This window comes from Gasterosteus aculeatus, chromosome 9 (genome assembly GCF_964276395.1).
Source record: "Gasterosteus aculeatus chromosome 9, fGasAcu3.hap1.1, whole genome shotgun sequence".
Taxonomy (NCBI): domain Eukaryota; kingdom Metazoa; phylum Chordata; class Actinopteri; order Perciformes; family Gasterosteidae; genus Gasterosteus; species Gasterosteus aculeatus.
Window position 1 is genome coordinate 15,877,708 of NC_135696.1, and position 25,189 is coordinate 15,902,896.

At 47.0% G+C, this 25,189-nt stretch overlaps 1 protein-coding gene across 6 annotated transcripts in view; it reads right to left on the reverse strand.

Annotated features, from left to right (window-relative positions):
• bnc2 (basonuclin zinc finger protein 2) overlaps positions 1-25,189 on the reverse strand; it is a 143,565-nt gene that overhangs the window by 30,299 nt on the left and 88,077 nt on the right. For 5 of the 6 annotated variants that reach the window (XM_078109092.1, XM_040186827.2, XM_078109093.1 and 2 more), the window contains 2 exons: positions 10,426-10,528; positions 8,790-9,025 (listed from right to left, as the gene is read on the reverse strand). In XM_078109092.1, the coding sequence (XP_077965218.1) occupies positions 8,790-9,025; positions 10,426-10,528 (339 nt within the window). Of the gene's footprint in view, positions 1-8,789; positions 9,026-10,425; positions 10,529-18,052; positions 18,156-25,189 lie in introns of those variants that run through there. The other variant, XM_040186828.2, reaches the window with a different exon arrangement.

Here is a 25,189-nt window from a genome sequence, read left to right on the forward strand (position 1 = left end):
CACACACACACACACACACACATCCTGTGTAAACCAGAGATTATGTGGAGACAACATAGAGGAGAGCATGCCACAAGTACTTACTGGCGCATGTGCCTACGTCTGTGAGTGTGAGTGTGTGTGTTTGTGTGTGGGGTTGGCCTGCATGCATGTGTCTGGGCTCACCGAGTTCAGTCACCTGTGGAAGTCTATTGATCTTCCTTCTTCAGAAGGCCCTGTTGTCTTTGTTGATTACTGCCTTTGCCTTCCAACACACACACACACACACACACACACAGACTTTCAAGGTGGACTCGTGGGAATAACTTAGCCCTGCGTCTTGTACAAAAAGGAATCCAAGACTGGAGAAGTATGAAGAAATGCAGGCCGAGCAGTAAGTGCTGGGAAGTGATGCTTCATTAATAATAAACCATCATTTCTGGTGACCATACATCGTATCCGCTCAGGTGGCGGCACGGATCTCTGTCCTGTCTGACTGACATCTCTCCGTGGATGTCTTCTCTTTCCGGGAAAAGATGCTCCTACACAGGTCGTGACTTGTCATCTCCCACCTGGACTATTGTAACTCCCTCCTGCAGGTCTCCCCGCTACCGCCATCCGACCTCTGCATCTCATCCAGAATGCAGCAGCTCGACTGGTCTTTAACCTTCCTAAATTCTCCCACACTCCTCTACTCCTCCGCTCTCTTCACTGGCTACCGGTGGCCGCCCGCATCCAGTTCAAAACGTTGGTGCGCACGTTCCGTGCTGTGAATGGATGGGGTCCAGCTTACATCCAGGACATGGTCAAACCCGACATCCCGACCTGCACTCTCCGCTCTGCATCTGCTAAACTGCTCGTCCCTCCCTCACTGAGAGCAAAACACTCGACTAGATCACGACTCTTTGCTGTCCTCGCTCCGAAATGGTGGAACGAGCTGTCTGATGACACCAGGACGGCAGAGAGCCTTCACATCTTCCGCCGTGAACTAAAGACACACCTCTTCAGACTCTACCTCCACTAAAAACATGAAACAAATTGTAGCACTTAAAATGGTACTTATAATGGCTCTTATCTATAGCAAGCTGTAGATTGGCTTATTTGATGAAATTGCACACTTTCTTGTTCTTTTGAGTTTGTATCCTCACGGTTGAAATGCCCTCACTGTAAGTCGCTTTGGGTAAAAGCGGCAGCCACATGACATGTAATGTGCGGCAATGTGCCAGTGACGGCACGGCTCACCAGGTGGTCCCAGCACTCAGCCACTTACCCATTTAATAAGACAGTCTTTAAGAGGACGGAGCCCCGCGTATGCACGGCGCTATTTTTTCCTCACTTTTACAAGAGCCCTTTTTTGTAGGAGGCCCAGGGGCTGGCGTTCACCAAGGCTGTATGTCTTAGGTGTCCATTTATTACTACTGTAAGTCCCCCTTCACTCTTTCTTTTTCTCCCTCTCCTCTCCCTCTCTCCTTAACCTTTCTAATAAACAATCACGGTAGCACCATGCCGAGATGCCCTATAATGGGCTCCTAATTAGCCACTCCGAAAACCGCGAGCGGCTGCGTCACGCCTCGTTCTCCGCTCTCATCTTCGCAAATCTGGATGAATTGATCCCATTCTCTCGCCACTTAATGCGCTGATGGTTTATTGGCACGGCTGGGGATGAAAACAAACAAACAAACAGAAGATGTCTTTGAGCTCGCGATGCATTCTTATACTAATCACCATTGAAAACTAACTGAAATTTGGAGTTTCTCGGGCCGTTGCGTCTCAGCAAACGTCCTCACGTTGGTACTTCTCGGTGGACGTCCACAGGTGTCTCTGCACCGGTGTTGGTTCCCGGTGAGGTCCGTCGAACCTTTTAACCAGCACCGCATAACGCGGAGGTTCACAGTGCCGGCTGTGTTCTGTCTTTGGCCAATGACACCACAGCGTCCCGTAGACACAGGAAGTCAAACACAGCTGGAGGCGTCGGTGAAAAACGAGACGGTGACGGACGCGGTGCATAGCAGCGCAGTTGCCAGTGCGCAGTGTGTGTGTGTGTGTGTGTGTGTGTGTGAGGTCCTTCAGTGTGTGTCACGCTCTTCTCCCCTCCAACAGTCTGCCTTGCTCATTTCCTCCACAGGCTGCCTCCCCGCTACTTTATGAGTGAGAGCTTCTACAGCTCTCACCTCAGGACACACTTCAGTGTCTAAATGTTTCCATTTGTGAGGGGGGGAGGAGGGGGACACACACATTCACTCACACCGGAGGGGACCTGCCCACAACTCACCATTTTGCTGCAGCAGTGAATCATGAAAGGGATTAGTTCACATTTGTGTGTGTGTTGGTGTATTTTTAAGGAGCGTTAGCACACTTCGGAAGTGGTATTTCTGGTACATTTTCGAGCATCAACCCTAATGTGGATGAGCAGTTCAGGATGCCGTGTCTACCTCCACTATTTATAATCAGTCACCAATCTTTATTCTTCTCTACCGTCCCCTGACAGTGACTTTGGTAGCAGCGCTTGTAACCCGCCGGTGATTTCCACCACCCTTCCGGACGACTCCGTGTGACAATCAATACAGGACTAGGATCTCCTGTGCGGATCGATACAGCGGGGTTCTGCTAGACAAACCTTTTCTACGCGAGATCAACACCTTCCCACACTATCATTAGTGTCGCTGACCTTGAAGTAAAATTCAATTTCCCTCTGCGGCAACAAACCCCCGTGGCCCCCTGGAAAGCCACTTCAGAATTCAGAAGCCATTTCCGGCTGGCGGCGCAGGCGAGACAGGATATTATAACTTATGAAAAGGGATATATGGAGCGAGGGATGCCGGCAGAAAAGAGAGGGATTCTGTTTGAGGAGATAATTATAACACGACCCGCTTCAAAAAGGAAAGGGGGCAGAGCCCGGCAGAGGTAAATAAAAATCCCTGATAAGCAGGCAGGCAGGTTTTCCAGTTTCAATTAGGGCGCATGGCTGACTATGAGCGGTGCCCATGGGGAGCTTCAAGCGGCACAAGGGCGCCCGAGAGGACCTGTGGAGGGAATCCTCCCGAGGAATGGACACTGGGTAGAAAGAGAAAGGCAAATGTGCAGTGAGAGAACCCAGGGATCCCATTACACTGATCAGTGCGTGTGGAGCGGAGAGGAGGAACACAGTGTCCAGACGGGATGAGGAGAAAGAGCGCACCCATTAACACAGGGAGAATATTCCTTTTTATTCTAATTATGACATGCCAGTGGAACTTAAAGGCGAGAAGAAAAGCAGTGGTGGCCCCCTGTTCTTCGCTTACACTTGAGAGAGACACCATGAGGCCCGACAGAGACGGCAGCTTTTCTCAGATATATAGTGAGAGTGAATACGGGCGTGTGTCTGTGTTGGGGCTCAGCGGGGGCCATGGGAAGAGACGCGGCCAGAGAATCAAACCAGCATCTCGGATAAAGCTGTAGGATTGCATACGAGGCTTTGAAGTCAGCTCTTATCGTGGGGATTTGAGAGGGAATTGGGTAAGAAGGTGGCGATCATATACCGGCTTTCCTCAAACCCTACAGAGTCCAATGGGAGCTCCTAGACTTGACCATGTATGTTAGGCATATCATTTTCCCTTTCCATGTTTGCCCTGCATAGCACGTTAACTCTCTAATCAGACTTTATTATATACGTTTTGTCATTGAATATTCATGATCTTTAAATTTGACCAGATATGGGGTCACCCATCCTTGGTTTAAGTAACATTTTGAAATATACATGTGGCCACCCAGCATGTAATGGATGCATTAAGGGGTTTTCAAATGTGGTGTAATTACAACGGGGCTACACTTCTCTGGTGGAGACGGGACGGATGGCATGACAGAGGGTCATATGATGATGAAGAATTCAACCCATGACCCAGAAACACAAGGGGATGATCACGCACCAGCGGTTGTCTTACATCTGGAGTCCTGATATTACCGTAACAAAAACCTCACCTTCGCCTTTTGTGCAGCCAAAGAATCATAAATGCACAGAATCACAAGCGCAATTCTATTGATCTAAAGGAATAAGACATGGAGATTTAGAGGAGTGAAAAAGATTTACATCAAAGTAATCATTTCACTTCTCTCTTGGAAGCAATTTTCTTCCCGACCTCCACTTGATAGCATGTGCAATTACGTTATAAGTATGTCAAACCAAACCGGTTTCATTCCAATATTCATATCTCAATTTTGAACTGGCAGCGGCTTGTGAGGCCTTGTCGAATTTTTGTGTAAACTCCAAATCCAATATATAAGGAGAATTATTCCCCAAATTCCTGCATACAATGTAACCTGCTCATAACCTTGCTTCTCCAGCTTGAATTCATTTGAGGCTCGGGCTCAGGACTCAAAAGCGAGGGACTGAGGATTTGGCATGAGCAGGACTTTGTGTAAGGAGCTGGCTGTGAGCTTTGCAAGCTGTGAGAAAGAAAAAAGTGGCCGGGAAGAGGCTCGCAAATTCCCTTAAACATAACATGATTTTGCTATATTGTTTTTTTTTATGATATGATACGTAATATTAGTCTTTTTTTTTTTTTCACAATTGCTCATGAAATCAAGTGGTTTTAATGCCATTCCAATAACGCTCCTCTTACCTCTCTCTGACTGATCCTCTAATCTGAAATCACATTCTTTTTTATCTCTGGCTTACGTAGAAGTGAGCGATTGCGAAAAGGAAGAGCGAAGACACCCGTAAGAGCGTCGGGCAGGACAAACGAGTGTTTGGATATGTGTGAGTGTGTGTGTGTGTGAGTGTGTGTGTGTGAGTGTGTGTGTGTGTGTGGGGCGGTCAGAATCACCTTGATTCAGTACACCGGCCCCCTTTGAAGTGCTTGGAGCCCGGCACGGCCAGCGCAGAGCCAACCGTAAGCCTTCCAGCAAAGACCGAGCCTGACCTCCCCGCCAAATCATAACCATATGAACGCAAGAATTTCCACCTTAGGAGAATGCTTTCTCCCCCGTCCATCTCCCAGGGTGAGGCATTAAGTAGTGATAACAGAAAACAGGTTCTGAGGGAAGGGGAGGCACTGGGAGGTGATGGAAGGGGGAGAGGAGGACAGAAGGAAAATAGAGGTTACAAGTGTGCCGTATGGAGGAGATTGGAGAAGGAGGAGGGGGGGGGGGGGGAATTGTGTCCAAAAAATGTTGTTGCACAGAGCGCGACTACCTAAAATGGAAGTTTCTCAGGCGAGGATCAAGAGATATGGTGCCCTTTGCGGTTGACAGAGTGAGAGACAGACAATGTAGACGCGGGGTGCAACAAAAGGGAAGAAAAGGACAAATGTTGAAACGGGGCTCTTGCTCAATAAATACCTTTCTAAACCGCCGTAGAGAAGCCTAGTGGTACCTTTACTAAGGCCTCAGGACCCACCTGCAACCGGTCCTAAACAATCCCTGTTGCACCCTAATCCATGTAATGACAGCTCGTATTCCACACGTGTAAGTACACATGTAAAACATTATAGTCACAATTTTATTTGTTTCTCTTTTAATAAGAGCACAGCCCCTCTTTGGCTCTCCAAAACTACCACCGATGAGAGAAAACCATGTATTTACCCAAACCCCTCGTAGATAACAGCAATGTGGGGAGACTTGTTAAGTTATTATGCCTTAATGACTTTAAACACACTCTCGTGCACAGGCCTCTGCCACTGATACAAAGCCCACGTCACACCAGCGCCTCATAGTTTGAATAAGCCTTCCTCAAAGTGTGTGTGTGCACACGCAATTAGGGTTAAGAATGTTTGTGTGAGCACACAGTATGCCTCTGTGTGTGTGTGTGTGTGTGTGTGTGTGTGTGTGTGTGTGTGTGTGTGTGTGTGTGTGCGTGTGTGTGTGTGTGTGGTTGGGTGGCGGCGGAGGGGGCTGTTAGCGGTTCCATCTGGGTCTCCTGGAAGCCGTGTGGAGTCAGGAAAACCACATCTCATAAAAGTGGAGGCAGCCCAATGTTCTACAAGGACAGAACATTACTGAGAATGTCGCTCAGGAAAACCCAGGGCTTTGCTCCACATGTTGGCTGAAAAGGCTGCGTCTCTCTCTCTCTCCCTCTCCTCCTCCTCTTTCCACTCGTTCTCTCTCTCGCTCTCTCTCGCTCGCTACTTATTTTTCACTTGGTCAGGGATAAGGAAGCGGAAGGCAAAATGGGCCGTGGAGCGCGGGTAGAAACACACGGAGGGAGAAAGGAGCCAGTGCTGATAGCAATTCCATCTGTCTGTATCGAACAGAGGAGCGAGCAGTGACAGGACGTTAGGGTGGAGGTGGGGGGGGGGATCTGGTGCACATTGGCTTCGGGTCTGTTTGGCAGAGGACAGAGGGATGAGTGGAGGGAGGGAGGACAGGATGAAGGGCGGAGGGATGGAGAAGGTTGAAAAGTCCTGTCAAAGTGAAAGGCAACGAATAAATGCATGCAGATTAAACACACTTTAAGGGTATTTTAATTTAGATGCGTTTTGCGGAAGATGTCAATTTTACACTTGGACTGTTTGTTGTGCAAACCAAAAGCCTTTATTCAAGTATTTGGACTGCGAAGGTCATTAAATCTTTAAACTCTTAAAATGTATTGGCAGAAGGGAGTTATTCTCATCTGACACCCACGACGTGTTTATTGTTCAGTGAGAAACATAATTTTATTGTTCAGATCTGCACTCGGAGCAGTTTGCGGACTGAAGGTCAGGCTTCAAACGGTTCGTAGAAGAACAAAACAAGAGAGCGGGAGAAACACTATCATTCATTTTAATGGTTATTGATGTCACGTATAATTCCTCAAAATTCCTCCTGCTTGATCAGCCATTGCATGTTTAATAATATTGATGAATTTCTCCAGTTAAAGGAGCCTATTACCAAGATATATTGCACCGTAAACGCATATTTAGTCACACCTCCTCAATGTATTCGCCATTTCCATGCAGTGGATGGCAGTGAGGACGGAAGAGGGCAAAGACGATGCTTTTGAACATGTGAATGAGTGGTCGGCTGGTATGTATATAATACGGAAATATAAGTGTGTGTGTGTGTGTTTTCCTTCTTACTGCACTGCATACATTCAGGTGGTCAGGCATCAGAGGAGCTACAGGTAAACTCTGTCAGCTCCATGTCCTGGGTTCTCTGACGCGTCACTGAAGCACGTACACACTGACATCCGCAAAACACTATGTACCAAACACACACACACACCCCCACACATACATACAGGGTTCTTTGTCAGTCTAAAGACGCTGGGACACATTTTGTGAAGAAAAAGTGAGGAAAGTGAGACTTCTCTTTGAATATAATTCCGATATACGGCATGTATGTAATGTTTTAAATCAAATGATGTCCCCTGACATCAAGATTAAAAAAGTTATTATCTGTCTTCTGAAACCTGTTCTACTAATTTTATCTCTTTAAGACGTGGATGGGGGACGGGGAGAAAACCCCTTGACACAAAGCCTTGCCCAGAGGCTTGAGGAAGATGATTGAATTTCATAGCTACTTACAGGCTAATAGGGCCGCACAATGACTACTTACTTTCCTTAAGTGACTGGCTGCTTCTCGCCGGCACGCGGACCCTTTGAAGCCCTCCCGAGGACATGGAGGGGGTTTAGCCGGTAGCGCGACATGAGGCTGAGCAGCCGAGCACCAGCTGATGTAAACACAGGGCTCCGATGGCCGCGTCACTCTGCGCTTATGTTTAGTGTAGTTTAGCAACGGGGAAAATAATAGAATTGGGATTTTTTTTTTAGAGTGGAAACCGTTTTCAGTTGGTCAAAAATTTTGATATACAATATATATATCACCTGTGCAGATATGCTTGTCTGTGTAACATATGATTTTAGATTTAATATTTAGTGATTTTAGATTCACAACACATTTGACGAAACCGTTATTCAATTAAGCAAAAATACTTTTTATTAATAGTTATGTATTGAAGCAAAACAAGTTCGAATTAAATATTTGAATGATAAAATGCAGCAAATTAGTTGACTAAGTTTGAATGACTAACTGGGGTTATTATATTAAATATTATTTATTTATTTAAGTTTTTAAATTGAATTCTTAGTTGTAATCTTAAATTGGCACACCATTGGCACATCCATATAACTGCTGGGCTGTTATTGTTTAATTTGTGTGTGTGTTCTTAAAGACTTTCAAAGGAAAGGGGACCTGGTCTGCGAGCGCTTTACTCACAGAAGCTGTTTCCACGTACAAACCACCTTCTCCTCGCCATGCGGTTCCACTTACACTCTCGGCACACTAAACCATATACGCATACAGATAAGCACATGCGCACACAACACACACACACACGTATACAAACGCACACGCACACTAACCACATGCACATGTTCACTTGCTCTTAACTAATTCATTCAGGAACACTTTGGTTTGGGTTTCAACACCAAAACCTCCGTACCTTTGATTGAGAAATGTGCCTGACTGCAATTACAAGGGAGGGAGTGGGTGGAGGGAAGGGTGGATGGAGAGAGGAAACGCACCACAGTGCTTTCATAGTTTGCTGGCATGACATTTTTCTTCCCTTGTTTATTTATTTCATTCCTTTCCCCTTTTTCGGCGAAGGGGCAACGTGTTTATTGGGCAGACTGAAGGAGAAATAACAGCAGGGAAAATGGCCCCGGCAATGGGGCTGAAGTGGCTGAGATTGTCCCAATTGTGCTTGCGATCGATACCCTCTCAGAATAACTGCAGATATATAAATGCACTTGGTGAGTAAGTAACGTGTGTGATTGTGCGTGTGCACGGAGTAAGTACCGCTAATTCCTTCATGACCTTTAAACTATACCCATTCCGCGTGCTCGTTGGTCACTGACCTGCAGGATGTAGCCCCTGACGTAGTCCCGGAGGGTCCAGCCCAGGCCGTGCAGGATGTGCAGCACCTCCTCCTGCTTCAGCACGGAGAAGAGGCGGTCGAGAAGGATCTTGAGCCGCACGGGGACGGCCTGGGTGCCGTACAGCATCAGGCTGCTGATGTCGAACACCACGTTGGACTGAACGATCTCCACCTGGGTCGGGTGGTACAGGTGCTGGGTGCTGAGCTTGTCCAGGGCTGCGTGAATCACCGGGTGACAGGATGAGAAGACAAAGGAAGACGCACACGCGTGACACTCACAGAGGCCGACAGGCACGGTCAATGACTATCAACGTCCCGCCGCCTCCCGAATCGTCCTTCAGTCAGCACTGGCTGATAAGGACACATCAACCAGATAAGAGCAATGACATCAACGTAATTATCTGCCACAGTTTTTTTTTTCTTTTGCGTTCATGAATTCTGGCTACTTCTTCCATTTTTAGTCCCTTCTTCCGTCTCCATCTCAACCCCAACTGCCGCTACAACCAAACTATTACTGAGTTTGAGTCTTATCTGTTTGTGGCTTGACTCGCATTTCTCGTCGCTTCACTTTTCTTATCTTTATATATTTGCTTCTAATGAGGCGTGTGCTCAAATGGTTAACGGTGCTAGGAAATCAAGGATTACGGAAGTGGACGGTTGGGGGGGTGGGGGGACAAGTCAAAGGTTAAAAAAAGACCTTTGTGGAGCTTAATCGTGAGTGCATGTCATGGTTTTGTTATTGCCCCCCTTGAACGCAACCTCACTCACCTCTTTCTCCTCTCCGGCTGTCTGCGCTACACCTGGTCTACTCTCTCTCTTTTTTTTTTTTTTCCTCTCTGTTTCAATCGCTCTCTCTCCCCTCCCCTCGTGCCTCTCGCCCCACTCCCCCCCCCTGCCTCCTCCCTGTCGGTCTGGGTGACACCTGGTTGGGTCTCTCTCTCTCTCTCTCTCTCTGATCCTGGGACGGCTTTTTCCCGCTGACGAGTGCTTTGCCTGACAACAGGGCGCAGCCAGACACGAACATAATAAAAAATGAAGAACTACTTGTCAGAGTCGCTGCCAATGCCGACATGAAATGAAAAGTGGGGGAGAGGAGAGATGGGCGGCTGACAGTTCAGAGGGAGAGATTAAAAAGTAGTCAATGGGGTCTTGTGCGATCCGCTGAAGGGCCCACAGACTCGCTCTTGTGCCGACGCGAGCCAAAACCTTTTTTTTTCTTTTTTCCCCCCTTCTCTTTGTACTTTTGGGCCTCCTCTCCCTTTTTTTTTTTTTTTTTTTTTTTTTTTTTTTACACCCGCGTAAAAAAGGCATGAGGTGTGGTCCGGCTTCTCTATCTGTTGTTTGGCTGTGTTCTTCTTTTTTTTTTGACAGTAAAAATAAAGGTTTTCTACTCTGGAAAATGAGTAAAAACATTTGGATGCTGTCTGCAGTAAATACAAAACGACACATGAGAAAAAGGAGACCCGTGAAATGCATCAGTTGTAATTTCCAATGTAGTTTTCATTTCTCCACAGCGAGAGGTTTTACTTTTATAAGGACAAATAAAACTGGTATTTTCTTTTTATTGAAACCATATTCAGGAAAAACCTGCCACCCCTAACAAAGAATGTACTCACCGTGAGCTACCCAGCCATGTTTGCACTGGTCACATGTCCGTAGGTGAATCTTCCCTGGCTGGAAACACTCGCATGTGCAGTTCACCAGCGTGCAGCGAATGGCCTGCAGAGACACAAAAACACAAAGACGATTCCACATCAATCACAACTCAGAGGCCAGGACCGAGAACGGGCAGTTGTCAGTGATAAATACAAAAAAGGAGGGCGGCGGACAAATTTCTCCACCAAACTCTGACCTAAAAATGTAAATACAGATACAGAAAGAATATCAGCCGTTGCAGCCATTTATCCACACAACAAATTCCCCAACTACTGTTTCATTCCAATTGCGCTGAATGTGGCGCGAGTTCATGAGAACCGACAAAGGACTTTCCCTCCTGAAAACGCAGAAATGTAACTTGTTTTGACTGAGGCTTCATTACTCAACACCGGTGCAGCACTTAGTCTGACCCCGGGAAGCTTTTAGTAGTGAGAGGTTAAGTGTCCAGACTTGACGAGGGCAACTCAGTAGAGCACAAAGGATCGTCTGCCGAAGCCTTCATCATCTCTCTTAAACACCTCCAACAGAAATCCGGGTGCATTTTGCAGCAAGTTGGTGTTTCACATTCTTCAACCAATAAAAAGAACGTACAGAAGGGGAAAAAAAGGTGCGATACACACAGAAATCATCTGATGGGGAATCTGCAGAGGATGTGTGTAGCAAACCATGCAAAAAAAAGAGTGATGTTAGAATAAAGTGGTAAATTGCTTGTCATTCTAAGCAGCAATTCTATGCAATAAGAATAATGCATTTTACATTTGACACATATGTTGTTGGCAAATGACTTTGGATTTCTAGTCATTTAGGATGAAAAGAAGCTACAAATCCGTAACAAAGAAAACAGTTACAGATTGTTGTGCACGTGTTGCATACAAGGTGACTGCTGAGAGTGATTTTATTATGACAGGAAATCCTAATTATCCAGTGCTGAGGAAACGTATCACGTAAATGTGAAAGCACTATCTGGCACATGTCTGAGTGCTTGTCCTCACACCAATGCTACTTATCACCGCGTTAAACTTCATGAATTTACAATCCGCACTAAATACGCTACCTACATTGTCTCACTGTTATTCTTATACGGCAACGCTGGGACAATAATGTGACACCGACGTGCACACAAAGGGTCGTAGGTTGGAGTCCATGTCTGAGCCTGCAACCTATATTTCACAATGTCTGAAACAGTCGATCACGACTTCCAGATAGAAAGTTATCTGCAGCGCAGATCAGCCTTTACGTCACACAGCCGAGGGTCAATGCGTGATTAGAGGTCGAAAGAATATTTGCGCTCTTTCCTTATGTGCACCTGTATTGACCCGACGGCACAATCTGGTGTTTAGCAGCAGGAAATGTCATTACCTCGTTTGTGGATTAGAGCAATATCCTGTAACTCAGGATATAAAACTCACTCATAATCTACTAAGGGACCATGAAGTCTATCAGACCCCCCCCCCCCCCCCTTTTTGCTCAGCCCAAAGTGTCGTAAACCAGATTAGTAACTGCAGGTGTCAAAGTGAACATGGGCTAATCCGAGATTAAACACAAAATTACCCCACTTCTAACCATGTCACCTGACCGCTTGACACCGATTGAGACAGGAGGCCGAGATTATTTGACATTACATCATTTTTAAGCTTTCCAGGTGCTGCCACGGCAATCCTCGCCGTGTGTGAGGATTACACGCCATGTGTCGGTTGGAGTGTACATACATTATGTGCTGAGCTGACGTTACTTGCCAGGCCGACGGGTAACAAGTCAGTTCAGCGCTCAACTCAAGAACGCTTATGTAGCAGACGCCCATTGACCAGGGCCGGGTTGAACCTGTGACCTCTGAGATACGGCATCGACTCAGACAGCTGTTTTTTTTTTATTTTTTACTGTGCTTCACATTCAAATTCAATTCCCTAAAACACATTTGACTGGGCAGAAAGAGAAAGTCGCTGCCCCCGATCCGCTCCCACGCCAGCCCGCACTTGTCCACTTGTTTCCCCAGCGTGTGCAGTTCCGCACCGCAATTCATGCCACAAAATAATTTTCCATCATATAACTCCTTCCTGCATGAAGATTTTGCAAACTCCAACATAGGGTGCCCAAATTTAGCAAGATGATGTCACACAACACAACCCCATTCTAATTACCTCTCTGTGCAGCGGCAGATGGAAATAAACAATTGGAAATATCAAATGCACCTCTGCTGTTGATAAGCTCGGGTCTGACAGCTGACAAGATAGTTAAGGGCCGTCTAATACGGCAATTAGAGCGTGCCACTGTCTGCGGGGGTGCTGCTGTGACAAGGCGCCCTCTAATCACTGACTTATTACGCTGGCTAGCAGCACCTCTCATAACTGGCCCATTAAGCAGACAGCGGCATTAAGGAGCATTAAAGAAGCAAGCTCCTTCAACTGAGGAGGCGCTGACGGGAGGAAAAAGGGAAGGGGGAGGAACGTACGGGGTTATTTTTCCTGGGATTTATATGCGCACCCTTCCGCGTTCAGTTAGGAGGTTGCAAGTGATGCGCGGCACAGCAGACGTCCGTGACGTGACGGAGTTGATCATACGCAAAAAGATGAAAGATTACATAAATGAATACAGACCCGCTTCTTTTTTTTTTCTTTTTAAAGACAGGCAGTAGACGGCTGTGTCAAAGATGGCCGTCAAAAGCAACACAATCAAGCCTGTGAGTTTGCCTGCGCGTGTGGCTTGTCAGAGGAAAACAAGTAGGACGGATTCGTAAAGACTGCTCATAATTCACCCGTACTCCTGCTTCTGTTTCCAGCCTGGATCTGTGCTGCATTTGGCCCGGGGCTTAACCTGTGTCTGGCCTGGGCCGGGTCGGGGACATGCTTGGGCCCGGATCCCACCGCTACACTCGCACATATTTGTCACAGCAGGCCGGGCAGGAGGCTGTGTTATCTGAGGCCCGGCCAGATACACGGCATTAGTCACAGTGCTAGCGTCTCGCCAGCGTTTCCTCTTTGGCTCACTGCGAAAGAGGAAGACGGTGAGGAAAAGGACGAGGGGGGGTGGGGGGGGTGGATGCGTGTGAACGAGCGCGTTTGACTTTGTAAATCACTAGAAAAATGTGCGGCTAGAAAGCGAAAGCTTGTTAGCCGGTGAAGAAAAATCCCACAATGCTGTAGCAATTAGACCCAGACAACAGTCGACACTCTCGCACAGCTGCCGGGGGTTATCGCTTTGGTCAACAGCTTAACCTGGCTGGGTTCAGGAGGCATAATTTTCTCTCCTTATCTGACTCAAGTGTGTTCGTCTCACTGCTGAATTTTGTTTAGCTGCAGGCTTGATGTTTCATGGATGTTTTGCTTGGCCGAAGTCCCCGTCCCAGCCCAATTGTATAAACACGGACGGTCGGCAATGGCCAACATCAGACTGCGGAGGACTCCCAATTAAAAAACTGTTAGTGGGACAGATGGGCTGGAGAGATGCAGGAAAAGAGGAGCAGCGGAACAAGATAGCTTCAGCCCGGACTCTTGCACTGGGGCCCAATAAGACTGGGAATCACGGGCCCAACGTGGCCCAGAATCATTGCTTCTGCACGCAGCGGAGTCCCCGGCAGCATGCGTAGAGGTCAACAAAGACAAAGCCTTTTGAAACCATAGAACCAATTGTGCTGCTAAACTAGTATCCTGTACAACTGTTTTACTCCCCTGTCAAATACTAAAAGTTGACTTTGTAACATTATACCCCTAAAAACCCCACTGAACCACCACTGGTCCCTTTCCGCCTCTCCGTGTCGTCCCTCGGCGCCGTGCAGTGGGAAAGTCAACCCCCGGCAGCTGCTAGATGCTGGTCGGCTATTGTTCCTCTTGCTTTAATTGAAACCTTTACCGTGTTTAACACACGGCCACAGACCACATCTCTTGTTTGGTGATTTAAGCAAAGCCGAGATTTAAATGAAAACCCCGTGTACATGCGCATGTGTGTGCGTCTTTGCAGCAGCAGCAGCTTTGGATTTGAATTTGTTTCTGCTTAGGGTCACTGTAAAACACTGGGAGCATCTTGTCCTCTCTTCCACCCACAAGATATTATCTCATCCATGAGTTAGCTGCTGAAATGCCGTCAATTTCCTGCCAGAAATGTGCGGCCAACGTGTGTCGGAAAAGAGGCACGGCAGCTTTGCGTGTCATAAAACAAGGCCCTGGCTCCGTCAGATAGATCAGGACTTCACGATGTCCATATTGGAAACAGGTGACAAATAAAACATGCGGAATAAAGAAAGCCTTTGTAGTCGAGACACAGCACGCCACAAAATACAGGGGAGCAAATACCTCATACCCCTGGCTAATTTTTGCTTGTTTGACTTCATACATCGGATTTGACTCGAAACACAGCTTCTTCTTTTTTTGTCTTCTCTACAAAATAAACAACGATTAATCACTTGCGCACCGGCTTCAGTGCGAAGCGGTCGTACTGTACTGCAGTCGATAGAAAAGACCAGCGTCTTCCCCGTGGAATCCCCGCGGCACAAGGGCCCGTCCTCCGTGTCAGTTCTGGTTTTTCAGCCCAGCGGCTGGCAGTCGCAGAGCCAGAGGTCCCCGTCCTTTTGTGCAGCTGTGTGCGTCTGGGCTGTAACGCGGCGCAGAGCGACCAGAGCTATGCTAATGGGAACCAAATGGGGCGTGAGTCCCCGGTGGATTACAGAAGGAGAAGAGAAGCATGTGTTTTCATGTATGCATGTGGAGACCTGGGACCCCTCTCTTTTCCTCCCTTCTCTCGCCCGCCTTTAAGCCAAACAAATGGAAGCTGCCAGGTCTGTTGTTTGCACGCACCTTTCATTTGGGCTCGTTGCGACTTGACAGATTTTGAGATCAATTGTCAATCACAGAATGTGCCTTAAATCTAATGAAATGTATATAAACAGTTATAACAATGTTTATATTTAGCGCTATTTAAAGTCATGTTAGTCATTTACTATGAATTAGTTAGGCTGATGTGAAAAGGTGCCAAATGTAGATAAGTTTGTAAATGCACTCAGGTAAAATAAACATTTAACAAAGGCTGGAGAATGATAGAATTAATCCGTGGACATGTTGTGTCTAAGACAGAACAAGTTTCAGATGTTTGGCAGTGCCTCTCTGATTGTGTTGCACTTCACCTGCTATTACTGATAGCCGTAGCCGTAGCCATTTTGGGTCCTGCTGGCGCAACCAGTACAGGGGTCATAACTTGCCTGCTCAATTAGGCACAAGTCACAGAAAAGTCTGGTTTGAAGGTAATAGATTACGGTTGAGAGATGAACATTTTAGCAGGACTTGTTGCTTTTACAGTTCCCCGCCTCTTTGTGATGCCATCCGACACATGAAAACATGTGGGATAGCGGCCTGCTAGTGCTGAAATTGAAATACATTCGTCATTGATAAGGATCCCTAATCTGGAACATAAATCTGAAATTCATAACCGGCCAATCTAAACAGCTGAGCTGCGAGTGGTGATGATATCTGTCATTCCCGATGACGTCCAGCTTTAACTCTGTCAGCCGTCAGATGTGACTCCTGCTCTGCACTTCTTCACAACCTCCACCTTGTTGCTGCTGATATCCAAATCCTACAAGCAACATTTCTGCTTCCAACATTCCGGTGCGCGGAGAGACACAGTCACAGAACCACCCCAAAAACATTTCAAATCAGATCAGATGACGGAACGCTCGGTCTGACTAGCTCGCATGATAAATAGCCGTGCGTGCACTTCAGGACAGTCACGCTTGTTTATGAAGTGGACGGATGAAGGACGCAGCTGGCTTCGATATTGTGAAACCGAGAAGGAGGAGCGGGGGGGCGTGGGTGGGGGGGGGGGGGTAATATCCCAATACCGGACAGAAACACACAACCCTGTGATCTCGCTGTCGTGTGTCGTGCTCTCAGTCAGCGCGGCCCGTACGGATGGAGAGCTGCACTGAACTACACCGTCAGTTCAAATACCCGAGCGTCAAGGGAGCAGCAGTTTCTCCCCATCTTTTGTGTAGACGGCAGGTCCAGGCAGAGGAGCCCCCCCCCCGGTGCAGGAGCCTGGCTCCTCTCAGCTCTCCTCAAAGCCAGAGATCAAACCATCTGCCCAGTGACAGACCTCTGAGTCCTCAGACACAAGGCCAGGTTCAAAGAAGGGCGCTAGGGGAGGCGGGGAGGGGATGGAGGGCGAGAAAGAAGGGAAAAGTTGGCAAAAAAGGAGGAGAAGTGAGGTGGCAAGGGGAGCATAAAATTGACATTGAAGAAAAGACACCGCTTATATTTAAGGGGATGCAACCAGCGTTCAAGGATTATTAAATAATCCAAATGTGCGGAATTTTAAAAAAGTGAGTGCATTCTTCAAAGGCACGGCTCCCTATCACTGGCCATTGTGTGGAACAGGAAAGGAAATTAAAGAGGCTGTAGTCGGGAATACACCCTGTATCTGCTCCGACCTTCAGCCTATCAGAAGGAGCGACCTCTGCCAGATAAGGACAACTCCCCGTCAGACTCGACACCTGCACTCGCTGGCCCACTGGTCGCCCCCTCCCTCCCTCACGCCCCCCCCTCCCCGATGCAAATATCACCAGCATGCTTGCTTTCTGCACTGGAGAGTTGAGGGAGTGACATGACCACACAGTGCGTCCAGACACGTGTTTGAGCGAGGGAGTAAAAAAAGAAAAATGGAAGGAGGGGTTGGAGAGGGAGGAGGGAGGGGAGAGAAGATGACCATCATCGCCTGCTCTTTACTCCCCTCTCCCCGTGTGCACCCCAACACAAACAGAAAGTATTAGTCAGGGCCCAGACATATTGCCGACCCCACTCTGCGAGGGGACATCTCCATGGCGATCCGTGGTTGGGGTGGGCGACGGTACGCGCACACACACACACAATGCTGCAGATTTAAAAGCTGCGTGACGACAGGAGGCCGGCACTGCTGAGACCCCCCCCCCCCCACAAATTGTCATTTAGTCACCACACTAGTCTACAGGGTGGGACTCCACCTCCAGAACTACACACATACAAACGCCCACACACTCTCCCGCATTCCCTCCCATGCAAATGCGTGCATGTGTGTGTGTGTGTGTGTGTCTGTGTGCGCACACACAGACACACACAAACACGCTCAGTGAATTCCCCTACTCCGACTAGCTTGCAGCCAGAGAATTCTTGGAAGAGTTCCTGGAAGTAATCTTGCCAATAGCTCTTTATTTTCTTTGACCATTTTTAATGTAAAAACGGCTTTACTAATTGTGTGTAAGCAATCTCCAAATTATGTATATGGGTTCTTGTTTTTTTTTCAAAAACCGAACACTACTGTAGACAGACTGGCTGGTTTTCAAGACACACGACTGGGCAATAATATTTGTTTCTTTCAAACTGCGTTTTGTTCAAACAGTGTGTCAGCGTGGCGTTTTACTTGTAAACACATGGGCCTTCAATCCCAACAGCCCCAGAAGTACGAAACTTTGTATAAACTTCTCTGAACCGGGGGAAGTTGCTCTACTCAGATTATTTATGCTACATCCACCAACATCACATCATCACAAAGAGTGTCCGAGCAACAACACGAAAGAATAATCAATGCAAAGATTGTTGTTATTTACGAATGTGTGCAATCGTTTACCTCAGCCAGCATAGTGAGTAGACTCCCGAGTAAGTTTTGTAGTTCACTCCATCAACACTCGAAAAAGCGGCAACGTTTATTAGCATTTAAAGTGTCCGTCGGAAAGTGACACTGAAATGTGGGACAGGAGACGGAGACAACGGACGGAGAGGGGGCGGGAAAGGGAAGAACCAATGGCTACATTACTGCAATGACAAGCGTGTCACTCCCAAAGCCACACACGAGGGAGAGTGGTGAGGAGTGTCTTTGGATGACTGTGTGTGTGTGAGGGGGGGGGGGGGGGGGGTGGGGACGGCGGACCAGAGGCGTCCATCTGAGTGTCTTTATCAGTCTTACAAAGTTCACAGATAGAGGAGGCGAAGTGGAGGCGAGACGCTGCTGCAGAGTCACAGGTCACAAAGAAGACACGGAGCGGTAGGTGGGAGGAAGGCACCAAAGACAGCGAAAGAAAGACAGAAAGACAGAAGGAAAGACAGACAGAAAGAAAGAAAAGTTAGATTTGCGCGAGGAAAGCAGTGCTAAGCCTCGGTGATTGCCATTCTGCAATCGACCTGACCAAATTGCAAATTCCCTCTGTATGTTCTTCATTTGGCTAAAGCCGGGATCCTTATTTCTTCAATTATAAAGCTATTGACTAATTCGACATATGTTAGTGTGTCTTCCAGCTAGTGTGCCATTGAGTCATTAACTTTGACAAATTGTGACAGACTTTTTTTTTTTTTTCTATCGCCAACCAATCATAGGAAACAAGACTATGGCAGGAGGATTTAATGAGTGGCGTGTCTCCCCCACTCCTCCCCTCCCTCACCTCTCCGCAAACAACTCTCTCTCTCGCTCCTCTCCAGGCCTTCCACTTAGATTCCTGCAACCCCAAATCCCCCTCAACCCTACATATTTATAATTTTACCACATCCTAACAATAACACGGCCGGCACTCAGCACATAACACGCGGGCCGTGGCCTAATGAATCTCATGCCTCTACCGCGGCAAAATGGCCTGTAAGTATTACCAGCTGCGACACTCTCCCTCTTTCTCTCGCTCCTTGGCAGTGGCATTGAGCTTGGGAGCGCAAGGGTGGGTGGGTTGGGATTTGGGGGGCGGGGAGGGGGGGGGCAGGCAGACACATCTGAGTGCAGCTGGACCAGGGAGAGAGAGGTGGGGGATGAGGGGAGAAAGACCGCAAGTCTCCGTGTTTCCAGCTGCCTTTCTCAGGGGCTCGGTTTTCTCCCTCCCTCCTCTTGTTTTTTTCGCAAGGCCCTTTCTGGTCCCGGCTTACTTGAAAAATCACAAAGTCACACACACACACACACATAGACACACGCACGCACGCACACACCGTGATCCACCGCCCCTCCATCGCTCACATTCGGCCATCTTTGTTTGGACAGGGCTCAGGAGTTCCAGAAAAGCTCTCTCAGATGTGCTGAAGTAAGGGAAAAACAAAACAAACCGGCCCTCACACACACACACACACACACTCCAAATGTATGTGAACGCGCAGACACCAACAAGTACTTTTTGCTCATACATAACATCGTGTAGGAAGAGAAGTTCACAAATACGCCCACACACAAACAAACACACGCATGAACAATTTCACATGTGTGAAAGCCAAAATACCAGCTTCAACCAAAGGACAAATTTGGGCGAAAAAAGAAGTGGCACACATTTTTTCTTCGCGGAGGAAGGCAGACTACTTTTGAAGGCATGCATTCTTTTACAAACTGTGTGTGTGTGTGTGTGTGTGTGTGTGTGTGTGTGTGTGTGTGTGTGTGTGTGTTGATCCAGGATCACAGCACCGTGGCAGGCCTGAAGCATACCTCAACATGTGTTACCTCTTTGTAATATTGACTTTGTTATAGCTATACGAGTGGGAGAATGGAGCCAAGAGCCCGGGCCTCGCAGTAGTGGGGCCCCCGAGTTCACTAGAAAACAAATACCCCAACGAGCCGTGAAAATAGAAAACACAGTACCACAATAGCAATCCATAAAAACAGATTGAAGCAAACTAGAAAATGTCCCTCACTCCTGCCTCTGACCTTTTTCATTCTCACTCTCTAAATTAAGAATATTATTTGTCTGGTTCCATTTCTGCAGCGTGTTGCTTACAAAGCCGTGGGATTTGGCTACTGAGCGAGTCTTGGCCTGGCCGTCCCATCCGAGCACGGGGACCGACCAAGTGCAAAAGACACAAAATCCTTTTCCTCTAAAGCCTCGACCTACTGTAGGATTTCGTTACCAATACCAAACTGCTTCTAGGCTCATGCAAACATGCTGTCGGGATATCCAAATCTATTATTTTTTAAATAGATGAATTTACAATTACCACTGCAACATGGCACTTAGTCAATATATACAAAATAAGCCTCTAAATTGCTAGTGAAGAATAATGAGAGTAATTGTAGGAAAACCCTCATGTTTGTGATGACACAAATATAACTTAGACAAAGGAAAATCACATATGCTGTTTATTTGATTGCTTCGCAGAAATAAAAGATTGATTATCATTCCCTTTCTCCTGCGAGTGTGAACCCCGTCTTGTCTCCTTCCCCAGTGATGACTTTGCTTGTGCATTTGAATAATGAAGGCAAGTCATTTGAATATTCCCTCTGTATTAAAAATAAATTATTGTTTTTACACGATGCAGCGATATTGGCCATGTTAATTGGGCTCTTTGGACTTTCCCAATTGAAAGGCTAAATTAATTACTCATGTCGACAAAATGTCAGACATGGTGATCTAATAACTACAACTGTTTGCAACAGTGTTTTTGTCTTTGTGTGTATGTGTGTGTGTGTGTGTGTGTGTGTGTGTGTGTGTGTGTGTGTGTGTGTGTGAAGGCACTTCAAAACACTCTGAGCGTCCACTAGCCTGAGTTAGATCTAATGAACGAGATGGGAACAAAATGCTTTGACATCCTCTCCATGTTTTCGCGGGTGGCTCTAGAGAGTCCTTCTCCAATATCCATCCCCTCTCCTCATACTAATCAGCCACTACAGAACCGACTGTTTGTGCTTGCAAAGTGACTCGTGTGTGTGTGTGTGTGTGTGTGTGTGTGTGTGTCCGCTTTCTGCAAACACACACTCACACATTTTCTTACGCTAAAGCGCATCAATCCACGCTCATATTTTATCATGAAACTTGTTTGAGAAAGTGATTAATTTGCAGAACGCTACGTGGTTGTTTGCGTGTGTGTGTGTGTGATGTGTTCATTAATGTGTAACCACCACCATTGGGGGCTTTGAAGTTCCACTTTTTTTTTTTTTTGCTTTTGGCTGTTTTTCAGTCTTGAAGAAAGACTGTATCAGCGCATTTCCCCCCACTAAGAATAAACATTAGACTTAAAGAGAGGAGGCGAGAGGGAGACATTATGAGTATCGGTGAATGTGAGACGATCAGATGATGTGTTGCAGTGGTACACACGTACACTAGTACACACATATAAGCTAACAGAGAGGCATGCTGATGCCATGTTTCAGGCGACCCCTTGAAGTGGAAATGAGCTTCCTCGCTCTTGTAAAGTAGTCCGTTCTCACAAAGTCAGCAAACTGCGCCACCCCTCCGAAGAGGCTGAGACACGTCCCCAGCCGGCCCTGTGGTCAGCATGCAGGATGAACTTCACATCATCAAGACTTATGAAAGGGATACAGGTCCACCGTATATATATATATATATATATATATATATATCCCGCTTTTGTTCTCGTTCTATCGGGATGCTGGACGTGTCGCTTCAGTGTCTTCAGGGGGCTTTTGTCATGACTATCAATGCCGTGCAGCAAAGTACTGTAGGTCAAACCGAACTAACAGTGTATGAGCTTAACATGGCAGAAAGAGGAACTCAAACCATTGGCCTAAGCAATTTCTTTTAATGCATATCTACATTTTCCAGCTCGATTTCCTTCCAGTATCTTTCAAAAGAGAGGTCATTTTTAATTAGCGCAAAACTATATTAAAATGTTGGTATTATTTACACTATATGTATTTTTTTTCTTCAAATGATCTATTTCTAAAATGACAGATATGTTATGTGTCAGATACCCAGCCAAATTTGGAAGAACTGAAAGGGATGTCTTAGTAAAACATAAAACACACAAAAATTTGCTTTCAAAAACTGTAACCGGGATATGTTTGGTATTTCAGTTAATAAATTACCCAAATGATCATAGATTAATTATCTGTTGATTGATGACTTATCAACAACCAGGACTTTTCTTTTATCACTGTCTGCAGTCAAACTCCCTCGACAGATTCCTCTAGACTCTCTGAGTCATTACATTTAATCCAGCCCTAAAAATGTTATACTGTATGTTCTATTTATATGTTTATAATATTAAAAGAGTCTGCCTGTGCATATATTTTGCGTATACTTTATTTTTCTCATAACTATCGTTATTACGCTGTGTGAATACATTCGTCTGATGTGCACGGCCGCACGCTGCTGTTTGAACCTGTGCGCGCACCTGAGGGTCGTCCTCGGAGCGGGGAGCGACAGCTGTACGGTGATGCAGTAGCGATAGGCATCATCGGCTTGCTAGAGACTAATTGGTCCACAGCGCTCCTCTGAGTGGCCTCGCTAATTAATTAGAAAGGCAGCGGAGCTGAAATTTTTAATCAGGACACCCGGCTCTACAGCAAGCGGGAGGAGTAAAAAAAAAGAGACACATCACCCCATCATTCCGCGTAATCCACCTGACACTGATCTCCCATGTTGTCATGTGAAGAGTCCTGTGTGTTTTTGGTGTTTGTATGATCTGGCCGGAGAATAAGAAATGCATTTATTACCGGGCTTGTTGGATCATTTCAATTCTGAGAGTTAAAAAAATTCTGGGTGTCGTACGCACATGTCGTATTATGTTTGGACCCAAGAGGACGATGCAAACATGGTATTTTACACTGTGTGTTTGTGATAATATGATATAGCGTGTGGGGACAAAGGCGTGCATGCACCTTTTGATGCCCTTTTTTCTTCATAATTCCTGTTTTGTACTTGAAAAGTAGCTGTCAGCACACAACCCACCACAGTGATTTGTGGTGAGGAGCCAGAGTCTCTGAATCAGACCGAGGCCCAGAGACCAGAGGCGTGCTGAAGTGAAAGCTGCGCTGGTCGGCCACTTCTCAGAGGACGAGGGAAGCAACGTGTGTTCATCATCGTGTTCATCATTGTGACCAACTACCACCGACGGCTACAGGCACAGTAACAAGACCGGTAGAGTAACTGAGGAATGAAAAATTGTCCAGCAAACATTCCATCCAGAGGAAAGTTTCTGTAAATGCACACGCCTTCACCTCGCGTGGGGACATTAGCTGTGTGTGGTGCACTAATCAGCCAGACGCTCTTATCAGCCTGTTGCTTTGGCCAAAATAAACACAGGCCGCTTTTTTATTGCTTTGTTTTCACAGGTCATTAGGGTAAGGAGAGAAGACGCATTGATTAGTTTTCCAGACCACTGGATTATTGTTGCGTTATGACTATCATCATTACGTTTCATTAAGGCTGCGGTTCTTCATGTTTCCAGGAAATGAAGACGTCGCAGGAAAGAGGCGAATGGCTGCAGAGCAGACTGCACGCCACAACCAATCTGGCAGGTAAGGAAAGTCCCAAAGCACAGCGGTTCATTCACAGCGCCTGCCTCTTCGGTCATATTTTTCTGGTTAATCTGAAAACACCAAGCTTCCGTCCTACATTCACAGTTTATTTGATGTGCAAAAAAACGTAAAAAAAAAAAAAACCTTAATGAAGCAGCGTCAGTCCTCGGCCAGCTTTTGCTCTGGAGCTGCACATATGCTCCCAAAGCAAGACGGGGAACTGTCTCTGTCGCCAGACTAATTAGCATGTGTTAGCTAGTTAGTGAGAGGGCGGCCCTCTGTGATGTGTACTGAAGTGGAGTAAAACGCCGGGGCAAGGACTCTACTAATGGCCCACTTCCTCCCCGCGGGGACCCCCTTCCTGCCGCTCCGCATGTGCTGGCATTGGTGCGGCCCCGGGCCGCCGCAGCGCCGGGAGGGGGTTGGGGTGAGGGGGGGGCATAGGTGGGCAGAGAGGGGGCCGCCGCGGCCTCGTTTGGCACCATTTCCACGTGGCGAGAAGCTCTGTGGGATGTTCTGCGACGACGACACTGCGCTAAACACACGCGTGCAACCGGGCCAGCTATCAGGCTAACCGGCTCATCGTTCCCCTACGAAATAGTTCAGACAGCCGTGGACGCGGCGCTAGGTGCCTGGAACTCGTGGATGCATTATTTACGGGAGAGGCTGGAGCGTTTTCTCGAGCTCTTTGGCACTCGGTTAGGAGGCGTGGGTGGAGAGCACCGACGGGCAAGCAAGTGTATCTCTGTCAGAGTAAACAAACAGCGGGGACATGGTGTGACAGAGCAAATGCCGTGCAACACACACACACAGACACATGCAAACTCATCGGGGAGCCCGCAGAAAGCAGGGGCGAAAAGAGGAGGAGGGGTGGGGTGGGGCATCCATATTTATAGGGCTTTTCTAGTATTTGTCCCCAGGCCAAATGCTGTGACTACACTCAGCTAATGTCAGAACAGCACTTAACCAGGCATTTCCAGTATGTCATGGACGGTGGGGAATACATGGGATAGATACAAGACCAGCGCCAGGAAAATACAAAAAAAACAAGCAAGGATGGAGATAAAAAGCAATGCAGTCGTGTAGTGTACTGAGGCAATTATTTCTTCAAACACCAATAGTCTATTTCCTTCTCACCTATTTTAACGAGTCTGCAGCCACTGATCAGGTACTTAATACCAACAGTACACTTGAATCATGGAATAAATATTATTCATGCCATCAAAACAGTGCCAGTTGTGCTCCCATAAAAACAATTCTGCATCTGTAACATCAAGGTAGCTTTTCTCGTCCTATTAAGCATTTTGCAGGCAGGATAGGTTTCCGTGTGGTTTAGAAACTGTGGTGCAGGAGTTGCTGTGTAGTTTACTGCCATTTGCTTTCAACACTACATTCGATAGCCGTTGAGAACACTCCAAATGTGCTGTTGAAATGAACACAATGGGGCACTCTGTGAGCTGAGCACCAAGAGAAAAACAGTAGCCGTTGTATTGTCAATATGTCCAACCTTTGTGCTCCCTCTTTTCATCATACCTGTTGACACCAGTG